The sequence below is a fragment of the Astyanax mexicanus genome, chromosome 18 (assembly GCF_023375975.1).
Source record: "Astyanax mexicanus isolate ESR-SI-001 chromosome 18, AstMex3_surface, whole genome shotgun sequence".
Lineage (NCBI taxonomy): Eukaryota > Metazoa > Chordata > Actinopteri > Characiformes > Acestrorhamphidae > Astyanax > Astyanax mexicanus.
This window is the reverse complement of record NC_064425.1, coordinates 383,948-406,496: the sequence shown is the minus strand read 5'-3', so window position 1 is coordinate 406,496 and position 22,549 is coordinate 383,948. Positions and strand designations below refer to the sequence as shown.

The following is a 22,549-nucleotide window of genomic DNA, read 5'->3' as shown; positions in this document are numbered from 1 at the left end:
CACATTACTGACATTCATATACTGGGTCAATTATGACCAAGACCTACGACTACATCATTTATTTTAATGTAAACAAACCATGTAAACACTGAGATAAGTTGAGTTGCCATATTTTTACATTATTTTTTATATTATTTTTTAGCCTTATGAATTCTGATACACCTATCATGCGCTACTTTAATATTTAATATTTATTTGTTTATTTTTTGTAGTATTTATTCAACAGGGGCAATGCACATTTATACAAATCTCAGTGTGTACATCAGTGCAAATTTGCCAGAGTTAGCTAAAAAGATCATTTTCATCTACAGTCCCTATAGGCAATCTGTTGTAGACTTTATAATTCAGACTCTTCCTAAACCTCATGGATGTGGAAGGTAGAAGTTGCGGAAGTTGCACTGATGGAGGGGTGTGTAGGTGTGTGTATGAGGAGGGGTGGCTTTGGAAAACTTTTTTGTTGTTTGATTTAAGGTTTTTAGTAGAATAACTGTTGCGTCAAAGAAGGCATGGGCATATTTATAATATATTTAAACATATTAAAGCATTGAATGCAGTCTATGATGAACCGAACAAAATGATTGGCATTGGCAAATAAAGTTGTGAAGAGAAATAAAACACGCTTTTAAAACACGTGTTTAAAATAAGTACATTCTCAAAACAGATTTTTATTAAAGTCGCTAAATACCGCTATTTTGTTATTTTTATTTTTTTGTTAGAGACTTATCAAAGTCGAAGTCGAAGTTAAATTAATTGGCATTCAGAATGTACTTCAATGTGAGAGCACAGCTGAACGAGATGGTGTTTCTCCAGGCTCCGACGTGCAAATATAACACAAAAACAAAACACACTGAACAAGTAGACATATTAGACAAACATACAATATAGACCTAAGTATGGTGCAAATAAATGTATAAATAGAAAAATTGCACTTTATACGTGCAAACACGATATAAGTAAAAAAATATATAATGATGCAACACATTAAAAAAAATTAAATACCAATAAAAGTACTCAAATAACAATTTTTAAAAAGTGTCCAAAAAGTCAAGAGGTTTTATTGTCAGTACTGCATGTGTACAGGACATTCAGAGGATTGAAATCATTCAGATCACAGATATTGTTACATAGGCATACGTGAGACAAGAGACACACAAAAGACAATAGTGCAATGGTGACGGAGGGGTGAGGATTAAAGAGGGAACGACAGTACCAGGATAAAAAAAAGATAAACTCGTATAAACATTAGTGCAAATATAGAGGTATAAAAAGCGTTAATGCTGGTAAAGTGAATGAGTGCATCATAATTGTAGGAGTAATTAAAGTGGGTTATATTGTATATAAATAATGACTGTGTCAAATCTTAAAACAATGTGATAGTCCCCCAAATAACAAAAGGACCAATAATTTTATATACTGTTGAGTTATCCCCACTTTTTTCTGGCTATTTTCATTTGCACTATTATTGTTGCAGTTTACTTACATTATGTCTACTTTGCTATGTAATATTATGTCTTGTTTTGTATATTCTTATTATAATTTAGTATATTGATAATAAGATCTGTTTGTTCAATGCATAGAGAGTCAACATCTACGGAATGCTTGGCCAATTAAACAGAATCTGAACTGATAGCATCATCCATAGCTTTGGGAGAGTTTGTGCTATATAGTATGGTTAACAACGTCAGCTATGAGACAGAGGAAAATGAAAAGGAGGGAGGAGTGGTGGAGGGATGGAGGATGGAAGAAGGGATGGGAGGGGGTGAACTATCCGCGTTCTTTAGCTTCGCCTTTTAACAAATCAAGCTCTCCAGCAGATCATCCTCTTTTTTGTATTTCCAAGAAAACATCAGGCATCGGGACCCCCTCCCTTCCTTTTACCCCCCCCCCCTGTACACTCTGGGTTTATTCTGTAGGGTTGATTCTCCCTCCCTTACACTCACACACTCTCACACACACTCTCATACACTCTTACACACACTCTCACACACACATTTCCATACACACACACACACACACACACGAGCGCGCGCGCGCAGTCAGGCTCCAGGAGCGCGGGCTGGAGATGCTGAGCTGCGGGCTGAGCGCCGCGTAACGCTGGGATAACCCGCCCGCCGCACCGCACCGCGCGCGCCGCAAAGCGCCGAGGACCCGGATATGGAGGGACTGAGCCCATAGTCGGTCCATCAGCCGAGGTAAATAAATATCTCTCCACCCGGTCTGCTGTCCGTCAGCTTCCCGAGGCTTTAAACGCGAATAATCCGGTAAACGGGATCGCTGCCCGTATAAGACTTTAACGCGATTTGATCTTGATCTGAGCGCGTGTGAACCTCTACTGTAGGTTAGATGAACTTTGATGAACCTGACCTTCAATGGGCTGGACTGGTGATGGGAGACCATTCCAGCTCAGTATTATTCATTCAATTGCTATTTTATAATTTTTATAATATCGTTTCGATATTTTAAAATGATTGAATCATTACTTTCAAATGCCTAATTTTTGAAACTCATTTCGCATTGTGTACGTTTTTATTATAGTAGCATTTACACAATTACATTGAACAAATACTGCCAAGTCTTTATTTTGAGATGCTAAGTCCTTTCTTATTTTAAGAGGATTGAGTCATTTTAAAATTACTGAGTCATTAGTTTCAAATGCCTGATTTTTTAACTGTTTTTTATTGCATACGTTATAGGAGCCTTTACACAATGACAATTTACATAAACAGCCAAGTCTTTACTTTGATATACAATACAATTGTTTTTTTTGTTTTTTTTAAGAATCAATTGTGGGTTACTCTCATTTGAGGTTATTATTCTGAGATGTGACTAAGTATTCAAAATAATGATATACTGCAAATAATGAAATATTGTCTCAAAATATTTATATAGGATCTCAAAATAATGCGATAGCTTTTCACCTAAAAATGCAAAAATAATGCACTGGATTTTTTTCCGTTTCAAAAAGCGGGAAAACGTGTTATAGGCCTTGTGATTTAGGATTAACAGGCCTGATCAGACCTTAAGTCCTTTAGTCCTGTATTGTTATGGTTAAAAACAAATAAATAGCATAATATTTCATTTGTAGTGGTTGTTCAGAAAAGCTGTGCAGGAAAGTGAGGATGTGTGAGTGGATCTACAGTAGTACACAAGTTGTTCAATCGTGAGTGTGTTAATGATCACTGGATCACTAGATGGGCCTAGTAGTGCCAGCCTTTGACCTTACAATTGTTGAAGAGTATTAAAAGTAAATGAAAAGTGTTTTAGAGAGTGTAACAACCTATCTTTATATTTTAATATCAAATGAAATCCTGTTATTGGATGGATTGAAGGTCATGCAATTGGTTTTGGTGTTAACACATTATTAGCTCTGAATATATTGTTTATAACTCTTAATAAATATGGTTTTAGTTGTAAACAGGGCTTAATTTCACAAACTTGTGGATGTTTTAATTTTCACAGTTAATTATTTATACATTTAAGCTATATACTCTACTAATAAGTAAATTTAAAGAAAATAATATTTTTACAGGTCAACAAATAATAAAGGACAACATATTAATGTAGGCTAATATTAAATAGTTAAAAATGTTAGACAAATTATTTTTTGGTGCAAGATAGCTAATAATACATATCAATATTAAAAAATGCTATAGCATTCTTTCTTAGGTAGTCAACAAAAAAAGGCAGGAAACAATATTTAACAATAATTACATTTTAATTCCTTATATTGGTTATCTTCCACCTGTGGGAAAGATGGCTGATCTGCTGACTTTCTAATCTTTGCGATCAAAGCTTTAAACACTCTTTTAAACACTCTACTGTCTACTGATTTCTTTCTTTCTTTATTTATTTATTTCTTTTTTTGACCAACCCTAAAACCAAGCCTGCTGCACATGAAACAGAAATATAAATGCATGATAAATTTCTATCATTTTCTTCTCCACATGTGCAGAGAATGAAACATGCTGGATTCCAGTCCAGGGCAAAGTGAGGCCATATCCCATCATCCCTGCACCAGTGCTCTGCGCCCGCTCGCTGATAATATACTGAGGCATGTGGGCATAGAGCAAAAAATATTGGCAAAATATCTGTATCTAGCTGTGCATCTGTTTATGCATACTGCAAGGGAGCTTTAATGTATGTTTGCATCAGGATTCCTATACTTAAGAGTCCTTTTGAGTGTCCTATTGAGTGAAAACACAAAGCCATATGGCACAAAAAGCTACAGTGCAAAGTGGCAGGCCAAGATGGAAATTTATGAGCACTGTCTTAATAACATGCATCATACCTGTAGAGCCCAGCCAAAGCCAGAGACCGCCTGAAATTCCTGCTCTGCTCCTCAATGTTTCAACACAAACACAGTCCAGTCCAGTTTTCTTTTTTTTTATGTTTTTTGAAGCCGAAAACCAGCCGTAGCCGTGTAGAGCGAATTAACTCAACCAGTAAGGAAGGAAAATGGTGTCCATCCCCAACGAAGAAGAGCATGGACATTACTTCGTTGGCCATCTTTCAGTGTTTTCAGTTTTTTAAGACTATAGGGAACTGGAAACTGTAGCTCCCCAAGCCCAGTGTGCGAAGAACAGTATCTGCCAAGAATAGTTTAGCGGATTATATGTCTGGAGTGACAGAGATATAAACACAGCTCTCGCTCACTGGCCTTACTTAAACAGAGTAAGTGAAAGGCACATTTCGGACTGGAAAAGTCAACGGCTGACTTGCTGCAGCCTCACTGCGGCTGTCAGGCCTTATCTTTATTAGCCTTTGCAAATCTCTGCCCAAGTTTACATGGAATCCTGCTCCTCTCCTTTTATCTGAAGGGTGTGCACTCACACTGTTTACACTGTTTACAGGTGTGAGATTAGAGGGAAAATGGGTAGAGGGTTCTCCATCGCACGAGCAGTTGGCTTTCCTCTCGAATAAGTGAATATGTGAATAAGGCACCACCACCGCCAGAGCAAGAGCAAAACTGTACACAGTACAGCGTCCCTGTAACAGCAAACTCTCTTTCTCTAAAAACGTGCAAACCAATAAGCAGAAGAAGTATTTTATGTAGTATTTTACTATCTTCAATTTTTGACTATAGTATTTACTTTTAAAAGCACTGTTTAGCACTGTTAGTTATGTTTCATGGAAGTCAATGTAAAAAAAATTGTTCATTTGTCAGGAACAGCAATGGTGTTTAATTATAGTCCAAAAGTCCTAAAAACAAGCAGTGTGTATATTTTTTATTTATAGCTCTAACTCTAGCATTAATTATTCTATAAATTTTAGTGCAATGCTGTTCCTTACCCTTTAACAGGTAATGCTTCAAAAAAGGATAATTCACTCGTTTTTCATAGAAATGAAAAAAAAAAAACTTTTTTTTTAGAAAAAGTTCAAACTTTTTCTAAAGTTTCACGACTTTTTCCCCTACTACTTTTGAAAGCCATATAACATATAAAACATAATAGTTTTACATAACATTGAAACATAACATTTTAAATTTGTATAAGTTGTTGTTTTTAGTTTTTGCAGGGCATGGTTGCAAATATGAGAGATGAACCATTTTTTAAAAAGTATATGATAATTACACTAATTAAGGCAGAATTAAGGAAGAAGAAGTTTCATACTAAATAATTACTTTTAAATATTTTATATATTTTTCCTAGATCTTTCCTAGAACTATATGATATCATTTATCTTAATGGAATTTTGTACCTCAATATAAGGTCGAGCCCCAGCGACAAACTTTGTACTGTTTTTAGTGCAAATCTGTACTAAATCTGTGTTTTTATGGATAATGCTATGAAATTATTGGTACTTTTATTTGGGGTACTATCCCATTATTTTAAGATATGTATACACTAAGAAAAATAAGTACAGATTTGTACTTATTTGTACTTATAAAGCTTGTCTCTGGGGCTACACTACCTTATATACACTACTTTTCGGTGAAAGTCTTATTTTTTGTACCCATGTTTTTGTACTAGTAAAGATTATAAAGATTATAAGCATTATCATCAACTGAATATGTGTCCAGAACTTAAAAGATCCAACATTGTGTCTGTCTTTTTTCAAATGAAAGATACATAGTTAAAATATATATGTTTTTATTAGTACAGTGATACAGGATTGTGATAATGTACATTTTGGCTGGTTAAATGGTACAAATCTGTACTTCCTGCTGTTAGAAAAGACACATCTGACCCTGTAAAGAATAATATTATAGCTTTAGGAGTAGAATTAGGGAAAGTTTACCTCTGAATACAAGAAAATACTCATATCATTCCTCTGTTTTTTAGTGAGTACCTTTCGTGTGATGTTTGCGTGGGAGTGGAGAGGGGTCGTGAGAGAAGGGCTCAGATGGTGACCTCAGTTAATGGACTCGGCCGTGTTCGGCCTCCTCACATAAAACCGGGCTGTAATGTAGGAAGTCTAAATATTTAATCAAACGATACTTTAGAACAAACGGATCTCGACCTTTTCCACGGAATTAAGTGGCCGGGTCATCCTACGAAGATGAGCCCTGCTCTGAAAAAATGTAAACGTAAATCACGTCTTATATTTCTCGGTCTTTGGGGCGTACGCTGTAGATGACATCACTGTACTCCCAAGGACAAAAAGCACCAGAGATGTGAGGAATTTTCATTAGCTATACATCATTAGCTCCCTTTTTAACCCACGTATAAACAGCACGTTGATGCACATCCTTTATTCTGGAAATAGCTTTGTAAATTCATTTCAATTTGTAAAAGTGTGAGAAACAAAGTGCCATCGTTATAAAACTGTTCCCATCTGCGGAAAATCACCTGCTCAGAAAAGGATTTCTATCTTTTAAAAGCTGTGTTTTTTAATTGTCTAATCTAAAAATGTTTACATTTTTCTCAGTCCTGTTACCAAAACTCCTGTAAAAAAGAATTTTAAAAGCATGTTTAAAAGCAAGTCCACTAATTGAAAAAAAAGTCTTTATTTTAAAGAAATGGTCGACTGCACGTTCAAATAACTGATGAAAAACACTATATATGCATGCACACTTTATTTTTGTAAAAGATGCAAAGCTATTTTTATCTTATCAAGAAGATCCAAACTTGAAATTGATAAAAATTTCTTTCTTTTAAAAGCTGTGTTTTTAAAATTTCTAATCTAAAAATGTTTACATTTTTCTCAGTCCTGTTACCAAAATTCATGTGACATTTAAAAAGCATGTTTAAAAGCAAGTCTACTAATTGTTTTTCCTTTGATTTTCTCTCAAGAAAGTTTTTATTTTAAAGAAATGGTCGACTGCATGTTCAAATAATTGATGATATTGATGAAAAACACAATATATGCATGCACATTGTATTTTTCTAAAAGATGCAAAGCTACTTTTTATCTTATCATGAAAACCCAAATCTAAAATTGATCAAATTAACAATCATGCAATTACACCTGGTCAAAAAAGTAGTTTCTTTTAAAACTGGGCCGTTTCTAGGGTGTTGGGCTGAGGGGGGCATTGCTCCCCCAAATTTAGTTTCTGCCCCCCCAAAGCACAATGTGAGCAAAGAATATAAAAAAAACTCTGAACCAATCACAAAAGTGCATTTTGCTGTGCAATGTGAAGATATATTCCATGCTTAACTTGGTTCATATAGCAGCTAATCTTTCCTAACACGGATCCAGTAACTGGATACCCCTCTGCATGTATTTTATGAATGTTTTATTTAATAAATAAACACTGTAGGAAACCGTATTATGCTTAATTTTTTGTTGAAGACACATTTTGCAACAGTTTACTATATCTCTTTATTTCTTACATCAATTTTAGCTCAGTATCATTAGATCTGGCTTTAAAAATATATGACTATACATACAAACATAACCACCTATTATGTTCTACTGCCCCCCCCCCCCCAGGCACACTAGTCTAGAACCGAGGCTGTTTTAGAAGCTGTGAAGCTGTTTAATTCAACAGCACATACTGTATTATTTATATACGTACAGCCATTCTTATTCATTTATATGCTCAGACAGTACAGCCCGATTGTGCCATGACTTGGCTTGAAGCATAAAGTTGTTTGCAATATATCTGTTACTAAATGCATTAATTTATTCATTAATAAATTCATTAACTAATTATGCTACAAATGCATTTGTAATTTGTAAAACATATGTTAGAAACAAGAACATACATTTGTTTAGGTATGAATTTTCTCTTTTACTTAAAAACAAAAAAAACACTACGCTTGATTTTTTTAAAATTGATGTTAAAAGGGGAAAAATTATATAAATATAATTATATAAATAAAAAATAAATTTTCTTTTTATTGCATCTGATAAGACACTAAGATACAATGAGCATTTCTAGATATTAAGCTGCAAATTTTTACTTGTGTTTAAATTATTTATTTATTTTAAATATACTTAAGCTCATGAAAGGCAGAACAAGGATATTAATTTATTTTTTCAATCTAATTTTTTAACAAAAACAAGCAAACAAAAATGTTTGTACCAACATTATCGCTGAAAATCTAAAACATTAAAAAGTTTGATACAGTTTCATGAAAATTAATGTATAATAGCAATGTTATTAACATATAATAGACTAACAGCTAAAACATAGAGTAACATTCATTACTGTAATAAAAAAAGATTACACAGTTTTTTTACTGTGATACAAAAATTGTTATCAAACAAAAAAGCTTCACTCCAATAATCTTATCTCCTGTGTAAGTCTAGGATACATTTTACAACATATATTTTATATATTTTATATATAATACAGAATTATTTGTAGTAATTTTAAGACTTAAAATTATTATTATTATTTTTTGTATAGCAATCTTAAAGTTTATTTGTTTTTAAATACTGGTAATGTTTAAATATTGTTAAAATAGTTTAATTCTTTATTCATTTAAGTTATTTTAATTCTATTTTTTAGAGATGCTCCAGGAGAAGGCCTCAGCTGTGGCTGATGACGGCGTGACTGTGGCCCAGTCTGGTGGGCTTCCAGAACTTGCTGCTGATTCCTCACACCTGGGTTTACCTGAGACTCCCAGCATCCCCCACAATAATGAAGTCGACCAGGTAACTGATGGGAAGCAGCCTGGACCATCTCCGTCTTTAAATAGACGACTTATGGGAAATTTACTCTAATTAATATATTCATTTTATTGAGTTGTGCTATAAAAACAGAAGCGTTTTGTTCTTAGTTTTGGGTTTTTTTAAGCTCATAGTTTGTTTTTAAGGAGATCTGAAAATGTAAATCAAGGTCAGGTGTTCTTGTAGAAAACTGTAAACTAATTAATTTCAAATTCAATTTTTTAATTTTAATAGTAATTTTACTGAAACTCATCCATAATATGTCAGAAGCATTGCCTCATTTTATCTCTTGTCCTGCAGAACATTGAGAACATTAAAGTTCTTCTTCATGAGCGTGAACTGTGGAAGAAGTTCCACGAGGCGGGAACTGAGATGATCATCACTAAAGCAGGCAGGTAGGTGGATTTTATGGGTTTTATTTTATTTTTTTTTCCCTCGCTTCAAGCTATGAAATGAGAAACATACGGGCCATTCTCTTGTTGAATCTAATAACACATATATTGAACTATTCAAAACATGTACTGGTCAATCTCATACAGATTTATTTCATTTTTTTTACAAGGTTTCTAATCTAAAGATTTCTAAATTTCTCTCAGTCCTGTTACCAAAACTCGTGTTTAAAGGCAAATCCACTAATTACTTTGATTTTCTTTTTCAAAGAAATGGATTTGCTTGTTCAAATAATTGTTCAAGTAATATTTATGAAAAAAAAAATCACTATATACATTGCATGTATTTTTCTAAAAGATACAAAGCCATTTTTATCTTTTCCAGAAGGCCCAAACCTGAAATTGATCAAATTTATGCTCATGCAATTTATTACTGGCACTCCTGTTACTTTTTTATGTTTTGAGTAAGAGGACTAAAAGTAACAGGAGTGGGTTTTTAGCATAGAATTAGCAAAAATATAAAAAAAAAATAGCTTAATGCTAAGAACATAAGGACACTGAGCCCATTCTAGTTTTGGAATTTCCCAAAATTTGTATAAAAAAACAAAAACAAATAAGTTGTAAAAATTAATTTAGGACTGAGTGTTGAGATTGAGCTCCTCAGTCATCGTTACAATAAGATCAAATATACAGAAAAAAAACTAATGAGGAACTTAATTTTCATCTTCCCATGATCTTCAGAACCAGAAGCAGCTGATGATGTCACTTCCTGTTGCAGATGTGACTTCCTGTTGTAGAATGTTCCAAATGTTTTAGATGATCAGGGTAATGTGTTACTGTACAGGACTGAGTGAAACCAAAACACAGGGACACAACTACAATGTAAAAAGCTTATTTTAACTTAAATATTATGGATTTATTATGAAAAAATTCAAATGAAATTTTTTTATAAAGCATAGATGGGATTTGGAGTCACACAACAATACAAAATTGTTTTTTTTTTATGTTTTTAATTATATATGTTACTTTTGCATTCATTTTAAGTTTATGTATAAGACACTAAATGCTTAATAATAAAATGTATTTTAAAGTTAGTTTGTGTTTTATACATGTTTTATACATGTTTTATACATGTAATTTCCTAGAAAACGAAATGGCACAGATTCGTAAATATGAATATGCCCTATACAGAATTAGTGTTTTTTGTGTTTTTTTTAATCCGTGCTCTGTGTGCACTACTATTAGTACAGATGAGATATCAGTAAACGATAATTCATGTTAAAGTACTGGAGAGTCCAACATAAAACGCTGAGGGCATGCAGTGTTTATAAAGTCAGATTATAGGAAGGTAAAGCGAGGCTGTATTCCTGTGTCGGTGAATGTTTAATTGGAAACACAAATGGCTGCCCTGTGCGTTAGATTTAATGCACCCCATGGATTAGGAGCAGGACCTGGACGTTAAGCAGAGAGCGAGGCGATGCTTTCTGCCCGTCGCAGTTCTGCCGTTTCTCAAGCTTTCTCTGTGGAAAATGCAAAAGGTCAGCGCTATTTTTCTTTAATGCTGCAACATTGTGAGGAATGGGCTTCCCCCTGTCCAGCTGATAAAGTGCACCAAGAATCCCTCAACTCTTTGAAGAGCTAAGCACTGCTCTCTCTGTGTCTCACACACACACACACACTCACATGCATGCATACTATCTCTCACACACACTCTCTCACACACACCAGACCATCTTCACTGGCAATCCTTTATTTTTGAACAACAGATGGGTCCGTTTCATTTGCACAGTTTAGCGTGTAATTAACCACTAGTCTCTGTTTAAGATACTCAGCATGTCAGTCTAACTATCAACCAAATCCAGTCGTTAGCTATGCTTTCTCTCCCGGAGATCTTGATGGTGATTGGTCAGCGAGTCAGTGACTGTAAATCTTGAGAGAAATCATCTCCTGACGTCCGTATCGACTCTTATTACACTAAACGGAGGAGGATTTCATGCAGCAGATCTCGTGGTAGTGTTGTGTTACTGAGGGCGTCAGGCTGTGTCTGCACTGTGTATTAACTCTGCTTTACTGTCTCTCAAAAAAAAAAAATATATATATATATATATACACACACACACACAATTAGGGGTGATTTACAGCTTACTGAACATATAGTGCCAATTTTTTTTTTTGCTAAAACACAGTAATTAAAAAACTAAAATGTAATTTCCTTTTAAAACGTGCAAACTGTGTAAAAGTTAATGCATCATTATCCTTTTATTTTAAATTTTAAGATTTCTTACAAATACTTTAAATATAAATGTTTATACAAGATTTATTTATTTATTTTCATTTGCCTTGGTAACGAAGCCACCAAATAAAAAAGTGAAATCCTATACACTATTGATATATATATATATATAGCTCTTCTTATTTTTTATTTCACTCGGGTTATAAATATAAATATTTATCATGGTTATATTAAATACACAGTAGTATTTCAAAGATTTCCATTCTGCCTATATGCATAACATGTGTGTCTCCCGTTGAGCAAGGCGGCTAAATAGCTAGCATGCAATGCTAATGTTAGACACTAAGACCACCATATAATATAGAATATTTTTGTTTGTATTATTCGCTTTTTTTTTAATCACCAAGTTTACCATGATAAAGTGTAAACTGAATACAAATATGTCCAGTATAGTTCTGCATTAATCAGAGATTTTTACATGGAGTGTAAGAGGTCAGATTTTGCTGTTTTAGTAGAGTTTTATATATGCAGCTGTAACACAAAAGCATTGAAATTCAATGTTTGTTTTTGTACTTTTTAGCATTTTTGACAAAATTTCATGATGAGTGGCAAAAAAGAAATGCTCCAAAATAATAATAGAATAAAAGAATATTTTTTTTTTACATTGTTTTCCATTGATTTTTGTTCCTTCTCATATAATATTGGCATTTTGTAGACTTGTAGTTTTTTTGTTCGTTTTTTTAACTACTAAGAATTAAGAACTACACATTTTAAAACACGAAATAATTTTTAAAAGGCTATATGATAATAAATTGTTTCCTATTAAGAAATTCAGTGCAGTAAACACATTCAGCTGTAACCTTATGGCTGTGGCTATGGTCCAATAGAATTGCTCCAAACTGTCTTGGAATAAAAACCCTTTTAATAGCTATTTTTTTTATTATTTAGGACTGTGAGAGCAGTCTTGCTGTTCTACAGACAGACGTTGATACAGGATATAAATTGAATTAAGGCATACTTTAATATTTAATTCAATAGTTGGTCTATTTCTATTAAAATATTACAGCTAATCAACAGTAATAACTCTGACTTTTACTGAAAGTCACAGAAAGGCTTTTTCTTCTCCTTTAAATTTTACAGAAACATGGTGATGATAAATGTTTAGTTTTTGTTTGTTTTTGCAAAAATGTTACTAAAAATATAAAAATACATGAAACTATTTCATTTTTTTCCCCAACACTGCCAACATAAGGCTAAATTTAAAAAGAATTATTATATATTTTACAGTATAATTAGTCTCACTCTGTTATGTAACAGTGCAGTACAGACTCTCAGCAGCAGTGATTTTATGGCTGTTTAGTGAAAAAGTGGGTCAGATAGAAAACTGAGCTCCAGTCAGAAGGAATCTCCATGTTTGTCACATTTTGACCTGGTGTGAATTTGGTAATTGTTCGTTATATTGTTAAAAAAAAGAATTCAGTTTTACTTTAAAAGTAAAAAAAAAAGTGGGGTTCTTATTAAAAATGAATCTTATGTCTGTTCAGAGCCTCTGTCAAGAGGGTGCATTTTAGCGTTTGTACCTCCATTTTTGGCATTTTTTCAATTTTTATTTTTACTTAAAGATGACGAATGGCCCAATAGAAATGCCCCAAAATTATGTGGATGGAATATTTTTTTTTTTCACAATTACTTTTGAACACACATTTATTATTTTAACATTGGCATTTTGGAGATGCAGGGTGACAATACGGTATATATTTTTTTGTTTTCTTAGCTTTTTCCTTTTTACAAAAAGATAACTAATAATGTAACCCCCGCTCACTCGGGGTTCTGTATTCTGTATTTTCTATGTTTAATGTTTTGCCTGATTCTTTGTCCTGTAATCATGTTTCTGTAAAGCTGCTTTGTGCCAACACCTGTTGTAAAATGAGCTATACAAATACATTTGATTTGATCTGATTTGACTTTTTAAAAAAATAAAAATGTGAAAATTTCTTGCAAATCATTTTACATTTGTTTACATTATTAGTTATCTTTTTGTAAAAAAAAAAACTTTGAAAACAAAAATTATATTGTCACCCTGCATCTCCAAAATGCCAATGTTAGAATGATAAATTTGTGTTTAAAAGTAATTGTGGAAAAAAAAAATATTCCACATAATTTTGGGGCATTTCTATTGGGCCGTACGTCATCAGTCATAGGTTTTCACATTTATTCCAGTGTCATTTAGTCCAATGTTAAGTGATGTTTAAAGGAGTGTAATTTCAGTGGTGCAATCTCAGTCTCAGTTTCAGTCTCAGTTTTAGTACCAGCCTTAGACTCAGTATCAGTTTCAGTCTCAGTTTCAGACTCAGACTCAGTCTGAGACTCAGTTTCAGTCTCAGTCTCAGTTTCAGTATCAGTTTCAGTCTCAGTTTCAGACTCAGACTCAGTCTCATTTTTAGTTTCAGACTCAGTCTCAGTCTCAGGCTCAGACTCAGACTCAGTCTCAGACTCAGTCTCAGTCTCAGTCTCAGACTCAGTCTCAGACTCAGTCTCAGACTCAGTCTCAGTCTCAGTCTCAGACTCAGTCTCAGTTTCAGTCTCAGTTTCAGACTCAGTCTTAGACTCAGTCTCAGATTCAGTCTCAGACTCAGACTCAGATTCAGTTTCAGACTCAGTCTCAGTTTCAGACTCAGTCTCAGTTTCAGTCTCAGTCTCAGTTTCAGACTCAGTCTCAGTTTCAGTCTCAGTTTCAGACTCAGTCTTAGACTCAGTCTCAGATTCAGTCTCAGACTCAGACTCAGATTCAGTTTCAGACTCAGTCTCAGTTTCAGACTCAGTCTCAGTTTCAGTCTCAGTTTCAGACTCAGTCTCAGTTTCAGACTCAGGCTCAGTCTGAGACTCAGTTTCAGTCTCAGTTTCAGTTTTAGACTCAGATTCAGTCTCAGACTCAGTTTCAGACTCAGACTCAGTCTCAGTTTCAGACTCAGAGTCAGTATCAGCCTCAGCCTCAGTCTCAGACTCAGACTCAGTTTCAGTCTCAGCCTCAGACTCAGACTCAGACTCAGTCTCAGTCTCAGACTCAGTCTCAGTTTCAGACTCAGACTCAGTCTCATTCAGATTCAGATTCAGTCTCAGTTTCAGACTCAGTCTCAGACTCAGTCTCAGTTTCAGACTCAGACTCAGTCTCATTCAGATTCAGATTCAGTATCAGTTTCAGACTCAGTCTCAGACTCAGTCTCAGTTTTAGTCTCAGACTCAGTCTCAGACTCAGTCTTAGTTTCAGTCTCAGTCTCAGTTTCAGACTCAGTCTCAGTCTCAGACTCAGTTTCAGTCTCAGCCTCAGACTCAGTTTAAGTCTCAGACTCAGACTCTGTCTCAGACTCAGTCTCAGTCTCAGACTCAGTTTCAGTCTCAGCCTCAGACTCAGTTTAAGACTCAGACTCAGACTCTGTCTCAGACTCAGACTCAGTATCAGACTCAGACTCAGTTTCAGACTCAGTTTCAGACTCAGTCTCAGACTCAGTATCATACTCAGTCTCAGTCTCAGACTCAGTATCATACTCAGTCTCAGTCTCAGACTCAGACTCAGTCTCAGACTCAGACTCAGTATCAGACTCAGTTTCAGTCTCAGTTTTAGTCTCAGACTCAGGCTGGGTGTTCTGCTGAGCTGAACTCTGGAGGAACTCCTCAGGCTGGGTATGAGTGGCGTGTTATTGTGAGAGTGGTGAGCGTGGTGCCGGCTGAGAGTGAGAGCAGCCAGCCGGCACTGTAGCTGCCGCTGTGTACACACCCGTCAGCGAGAGCGCCGGCGGCAGTGATGAGGGGACCGGCGGCGTCTCCCAGGCCCCTGCGGCCCCTGCGGCCCCCCACCCCCTCCATCATCCCACTGCGTTTGATCTCAGAGCTGCTGCCGCACAGGATAGATCACTGAGAGAGAGAGAGAATAACAGAGAGAGAGAGAGAGAGAGAGAGAGAATAACAGAGAGAGAAGAGAGAATAACAGAGAGAGAGAGAGAGAGAGAGAGAGAATAACAGAGAGATAGAGAGAGAGAGAGCAGTAAGAGAAACAGCTGGCACTCTTGAGTACATTCACACACACATATACCCACCCACACTCTACACTACGGGTGGGCGATATAGCCCTAAAATATTATCACGATATTTCAAGGTATTTTTGCCATAACGATACTATTGGCGATATGACAAAACATTGAGTTTAAAAAATATATATTTCAAGAATACACTACTGCAACAAATTAAAATTAAGTTTTATTATTGCATTCGATATGATATGATAGGGGATGTTAAAAAAATACAAGAATTTTATCAGATTTGTAACAGAAGTCAATGATCCAGAATATCATGATAATAATAATAATAATAATGCACTCCAAATATCTCCATATATCCAGGATTAAAGTAAAATAAATGATACTGTATAGATATAATCTGTCTCTAGTAGATATATAATGGGAAATGAGAACAGAGTGAATTTTACTACATGCAAAACTTACATACTTACTTAGTATAGCTGTAATATATTTAATTTATATTTTCCTGACCTGTTTCTCTGTCCTTTCCTCTGTGCTGTTACTACATCGCAAATTTCCCCATTGTGGGGTTAATAAAGGCTTATCTTATCTTATCTTGTCTTACACTAACACTCTGATTCTACATTATTTACAAACTCAGAGTCCTGAGAGTAAGAGCAGCTCTATCTGTATTAAATTACAGAGCAGCAGAAAGAGAGAGAGAGAGAAAGAGAGAGAAAGACAGAGAGAGAGAGAGAGAGACAGAGAGAGAGAGAAAGACAGAGAGAGAGAGAAAGACAGAGAGAGAGAGAAAGACAGAGAGAGAAAGACAGAGAGAGAGAGAAAGACAGAGAGAGAGAGACAGAGAGAGAGAGAGAGAGAGAGAGAGAGAGAGACAGAGAGAGAGAGAGAAAGACAGAGAGAGAGAGACAGAGAGAGAGAGAGACAGAGAGAGAGAGAGAGCAGCTCTGCAGCTCTAATGCGTGACTTCATTTAGCAGCACAGCAGCGTCACAGAGACTGAGCCTGTGAAAGCTGTGTTAGATACGCCACGTGATCCATCGCTCAGCACTGTTTCTAACGGGAGTGTAAATGTGACGAGTGCAGAACTGCAGCACAGTGATGTATTTGCTGTCAACATGCTGCACATTTACTCTGCTCACTGCGTTTAAGTTAATTTACATTTTATATGGCAGTTAACATGTAAAAATATAAAAAAACACTCAGAACAAATACTAAACCAAAGTGTCAAAGTGTCAAAGTGTTTTTTATTGTCATTTCAGCTATATACAGAGTACACAGTGAAACGAAACAACGTTCCTCCAAGGACCATGGTGCACATAAACACAGTGTAGACAGAACAATAGTGCAACAGTACAAAAGTGCAGACAGACAATACAACACCATACAGACAAAGAATAATAAATAACAAGACAGTGTGCAAATTATGCAGTGTGCAAAAAGTGTGCAGAAAAGACCAGTGAGGTAGTAATTACCTCTATTACACAGTGTGCAATAGAGTCCAGTGAGGTAGTAGGGTTTTTAGTGCTTTCCATTTTCTGGGGTAAGTGGGGTAAGAGTGTGTGTGCATGTACAGAAAAACCATCAGTTCAGTCTCTGCAGTTGAGGAGTCTGATGGCTTGGGGGTAGAAGCTGTTGCAGAATCTGGTCGTGCTGGACCGGATGCTGCGGTACCAGTACCAATACATTAGGTTAGTCGAGCCCTGACCTAAAGGGATACTAAAATGTTTTTATAAAGTGAATATTACTTACTAAATATGATATCAGTACTTTACACATTCATTTTGTTGTTTTTATTGTTTTATTGTTTAATGTGGATGTTCCTCTGCTCAGTGTACACAAGCAAAACATTTCTTATGTACTATGGAGAATATGTGTCGAAGAAAGCCCATTATACCCACTATTTTGCAAAAAATAAAATAAAATAAATATATATATATAAACTGAATAAATACTAAACCAATAAATGAAACTTTATTTTATTTATTTTTACTTACTAAATATTATGATATCAATACTTTACACATTCATTTTGTTGTTTTTTTGGTTTGCATTGGATGTAACTCTCAACATGCTCAGTGTGCATAAGTAGAACATTTCTTATATATTATAGAGAATAAGTGGAAGAAATCTTGTAAACACATTTTTTTATGTTGTAAAAGGATAATCAGCATTTGATGTACTGGATATATCAAGATGTAACCATGTTTATAAAAACATGACTTACATAAAAACAAAAAGATTTAATGCTACTAAAGAAATATAAAAACAGATTCTACAACAAATGACCAGCTCAAGTTAATCTAATCGAGCCCCAAAGATTTTTAAGGGAATTTCTGGAATGGCTCCATGTACACAATTTATTTTTTGCATAATTCTGTTAATTACAGTTAATTAATAATTAATTAAAATGAATTGCTTGAACACAGTAATAGAGACACAGTAAAGAGCACAGTATTAAGCAGGGGGTTTATCAGAGGTGGAAAGTATCTTAACCTTTACTCAGTTATGTGTATTTAAAGACAATTTTGTGATGGATTGCACTTTTTTGAGTATTTTAAATTGAAACTAAATTAAACTTTTCATCGTAATTTAGAGTTTTTTTTCCCCAAGAAGTATCTTTCAATGTTTTAATGTACTCAGGCTTTTTGGAGCTTGATTTAAATTAGTCATATTGGTTGTTGCATCTGTACTGCTGTGTGATATAGAAATATATGGCTCTGAAACAAAAAAAAGTTTATTTGATTTTACCAAATTGAAAACCTCTGCAATATAATGGATGATCACAAGCCATCAAACCAAACTGAACTGCTTGAATTTTTGCACCAGGAGTAAAGCACCATAAAATTATCCAAAAGCAGTGTGTAAGACTGGTGGAGGAGAACATGATGCCAAGATGCATGAAAAAAAACTGTGATTAAAAACCAACCAGGATTATTCCACCAAATATTGATTTCTGAACTCTTAAAACTTTATGAATATGAACTTGTTTTCTTTGCATTATTTGAGGTCTTTTATTTGTAATTTGGGAGAAATGTTGTCTGTAGTTTATAGAATAAAACAACAATGTTCATTTTACTCAAACATAAACCTATAAATAGCAAAATCATAGAAACTGATTCAGAAACTGAAGTGATCTCTTAATTTTTATATATATATATATATTTATATATTATTAAGTATGGGTTCAGGCTACTCTACACAAATCTGAGCATCACTAAAGGTGTGTTGTTTTTTGATTGGTCAGTTTGAGATTATGGCTTAAAGCACGTCTCGTATACAGAACCACACCCAGCCTGATACGCTATCAGTGATTGGATTTCAGGTCTTTACCTCGCCCTATCCCGGCTCTACGTACCCCCGCCCCCTCCACCCCCCCGCCGGGTATTAGAACTAATGTTATCCTGGCTGCCCTTCACATGCCACTCTTCAGTCACGGCTCTTTGAAGCTTTACTCCTCCAATCGGAGCTGAGTGCTGCGGCGCAGGGCCTGCGCTTCTGCCGCCATTTATTTAGAATATGGAGACAGTTATAAATGAATGACTGCTGGTTGAACTTGTTGTGAAAGGAAGCCCCAGATAAAGAGATGCTCCACGCTGGAACTTCTGGAGGCCGGTGGAGAGCCGGCTGTATAAACTGCTGTCCGCTCTGAGCCGCCATTAAAAAGCACTTAGGGTTTATACGGGCACCGGCTTCTCCTGCGTCTCAGTTTGACGCAGACGGGATGAAAAAGAGAGGCTTTCTTTCTTCTTTCTTTCCAGCACGAGGTCAGGGAAGGTAGCTCCACGGATGTGTTTTATGAGCATGTCTGCTTTATTAGCATATTCTGTCTGTCATCTGGGCTTTTCTTGTATGGGAGCAAAAAAATGTTGTTCCCACATTTCAGAGAAATGCTCTTTCGAAATCAGTCAATCCCCCCAAAAAAAAAAACAAAATCCCTAAAAATGTCTTTGCCCAAAAGAAAATTAGTCCCAGGTACGGATTTCTACTCCATGTTTGGGAACGTGTGTAACGTGGGCTTGTACAGGTATGCCAGCGCACTGTAAGCAGGGTTGCCAGGTCCCACAAAAATAATAATATATCCATCCAAAGTGAGTCTAAAACCCACCTTTCAGAAGCTTCAGAAACTAGCCTAAATAAAATATAAAACACAATATCTGGCACAAAAACGACTTATTTATTATCAGCTATTTGTCTTAAAGTTATTATTAATATTGTAACTAGTGTTTTATTAGTTCTTTTATAACAATAATAAGTGTAATATCAAAGTCAAAAACTTTTAATAGTCTTTCTGTTCTCTCTTTTCTCTCTGAAATATAATGCCTAATTCTACTAATGCTGGTTACTAAATGCTGTTAATTTAAACACCATTGTTTATCTTAGCTCTGAGGATTTCTTACATCAACTGTCTACATTTATGCAGAGCTTTCAGACCTCAAATAATGCAAAGAAAACAAGTTCATATTCATAAAGTTTTAAGAGTTCAGAAATAATCAATATTTGGTGGAATAATCCTGGTTGTTTTTTAATCACAGTTTTAATTTCATGCATCTTGGCATCATGTTCTCCTCCACCAGTCTTACACACTGCTTTTGGATAACTTTATGCTGCTTTACTCCTGGTGCAAAAATTCAAGCAGTTCAGTTTGTTTTGATGATTTGTGATCAAGTATATTCTTTCTTTTTTCTCTCTCTCTCTCTCTTTCTCTCTCTCTCAAATTCAGAATTAAATTTAAATTTAAATGGCTTTATTGGCATGAATTGCCAGTAGAAGATCCTTCATTCCGAGAGCCATCAGACTCTTTAACTCCTCCCATCGGGGACGGGATGCTGCTGCTGACTGAGTTTATCCCAGTCACACCACATGGACATTATTATTCAACCACTAAATTCTTAATTTTTTACACTATCACTTCCCCAACCTCACTTACATTCAAGAACACTTTATTCATGATTGGGTATTCACATATTCACTATCTATCTATCTATCTATCTATCTATCTATCTATCTATCTATCTATCTATCTATCTATCTATCTATCTATCTATCTATCTATCTATCTATCTATCTATCTATCTATCTATCTATCTATCTATCTATCTATCTATCTATCTATCTATCTAGTAAATTAATGTCGACTTAACAGTGTTGACGTAACATTCAAGGCACCACATAACATTTTTGCGGCTGCTGTAATTTATAAAAGTAGCCCAAAAATTGCACCACACCACCCATGAATTTTCACACGCAAACAAGCCCAATTTGGTGGGAAAAACGCCAACCTGGCAACTCTGGCTGTAAGGTAACTTCAGGATTTAACGTGACCTTGTGCGTTGCTTACAGCACTAATCTGTCCTAAAAACAGGTTGAGCTGTTATCTGCTCACTAATCCCACGCTCATCCTCCCGTAACAAACACTTCCGCTGATGCTCTTACGCGTCTGTCTCACTTAAACCGTTCAGAGGAACTCACGTATGTCTCACGTCAGCCTCATCCAGCCCTCAGCCGTCACACAGAGAGAGAGACACCTCAGCCTAAGACTGATTATCATTAGAGCTGTTCATTAGAGAACAAATCTGTTCCAAAGAAGCTTAACAGGCACGTCTACAAACTACACGAACAGAATAGCTGAGATAAACCTATTTAAATGAGATTAAACACAAATAACATCAGTAAAAGCGCATTAACACCTACTGTACTTATCTGCACAAGTTCAGTGATGTCAGGGCAGAAACAGTACCACTTTAACATAAGACTACCTTTATAAAGGGTTTATAAATGGTTCACAATTAGTCTATTAATGGTTACTAATTAGGTACCTTATATCTACGACTGATTACTTCCACACTTTGTATAGTTTTTGTATTTATATATTTATGTATATATTTTTAAATCTTTTTTAGAATTTTATAGTCTAGAGTCTTATATTTAGTACTTTGCTCTCTTATTATACTACCTCCGGGATCAATAAAGTATCTATCTATCTATCTATCTATCTATCTGTCTGTCTGTCTGTCTGTCTGTCTGTCTGTCTGTCTGTCTGTCTGTCTATATGTGTTGTAAATTCCTTATAAATCATTAATAATCAGTTATAACACATACATAAAAGGGCAACAATGACCTGTTGTTTGCCAAATAGTTAACTATATTACACAGTTCTCTATATTGTTGCCCTTTCTACATACGTGTTATAACTGATTTATAACATATGTGTTTTTTACAACCTAATTAGTAACCAATAAAAAAAACGAATTGTAAAGCATTTATAAACTCTTTATAAAGGTAGTCTTTTAAAGTGGTACCGCAGAAACACAGGCATGTACTGTCTAAAGCCCTATCTGGATGGGATTAGTTTCTCAGGGGGTTTTCTGGGGTAATTTTCTCTCTTTTATGGGGGTTTTTATCCTCTGTAATTTTATTCCCGTCCAGAACGATCATCTATGTGTTTTTTCTAAGGCGTCCTCTGAGAAAATTACAGGCTGAATTATCTACTGTTTTCCTCTGAACTCTCTGAAAGGCATTTGTCTTTAAAAAAAACTAAATGTCTGAGTCTAAAACATAGAAGAATTAAGCTTCAGGACTAAGAAATTAGGTCAGTTCACCCCTAAAGAGAATACACATCCAAACTTGTATTATTAAAGAATAAACATTTAGTAAATGTGATAAAATTTTAGCCTGAAGTGCTTCCTCTGCAACTTCCTCATAAGTGTTTTTATAAAGTATATATCAAGTACTAGTTATGATATGGTCAGAATATTTACTAATTACTAATGCAATTAACCCCAATTAATTTATAATATATTTAAATTCATTACTGTAGCTTGAACACAGCAA

At 35.0% G+C, this 22,549-nt stretch overlaps 1 protein-coding gene across 1 annotated transcript in view; it reads left to right on the top strand.

Moving 5' to 3' along the window:
* The first annotated feature begins 2,035 nt into the window (after positions 1 to 2,035).
* tbx4 (T-box transcription factor 4) overlaps positions 2,036 to 22,549 on the top strand; it is a 37,861-nt gene continuing 17,347 nt past the window's right edge. The window contains exons 1-3 of the mRNA XM_022675350.2: positions 2,036 to 2,192; positions 8,897 to 9,042; positions 9,358 to 9,452. Of these exons, the coding sequence (XP_022531071.2) occupies positions 8,899 to 9,042; positions 9,358 to 9,452 (239 nt within the window). The 5' untranslated portion in view covers positions 2,036 to 2,192; positions 8,897 to 8,898. The remainder of the gene's footprint in view (positions 2,193 to 8,896; positions 9,043 to 9,357; positions 9,453 to 22,549) is intronic.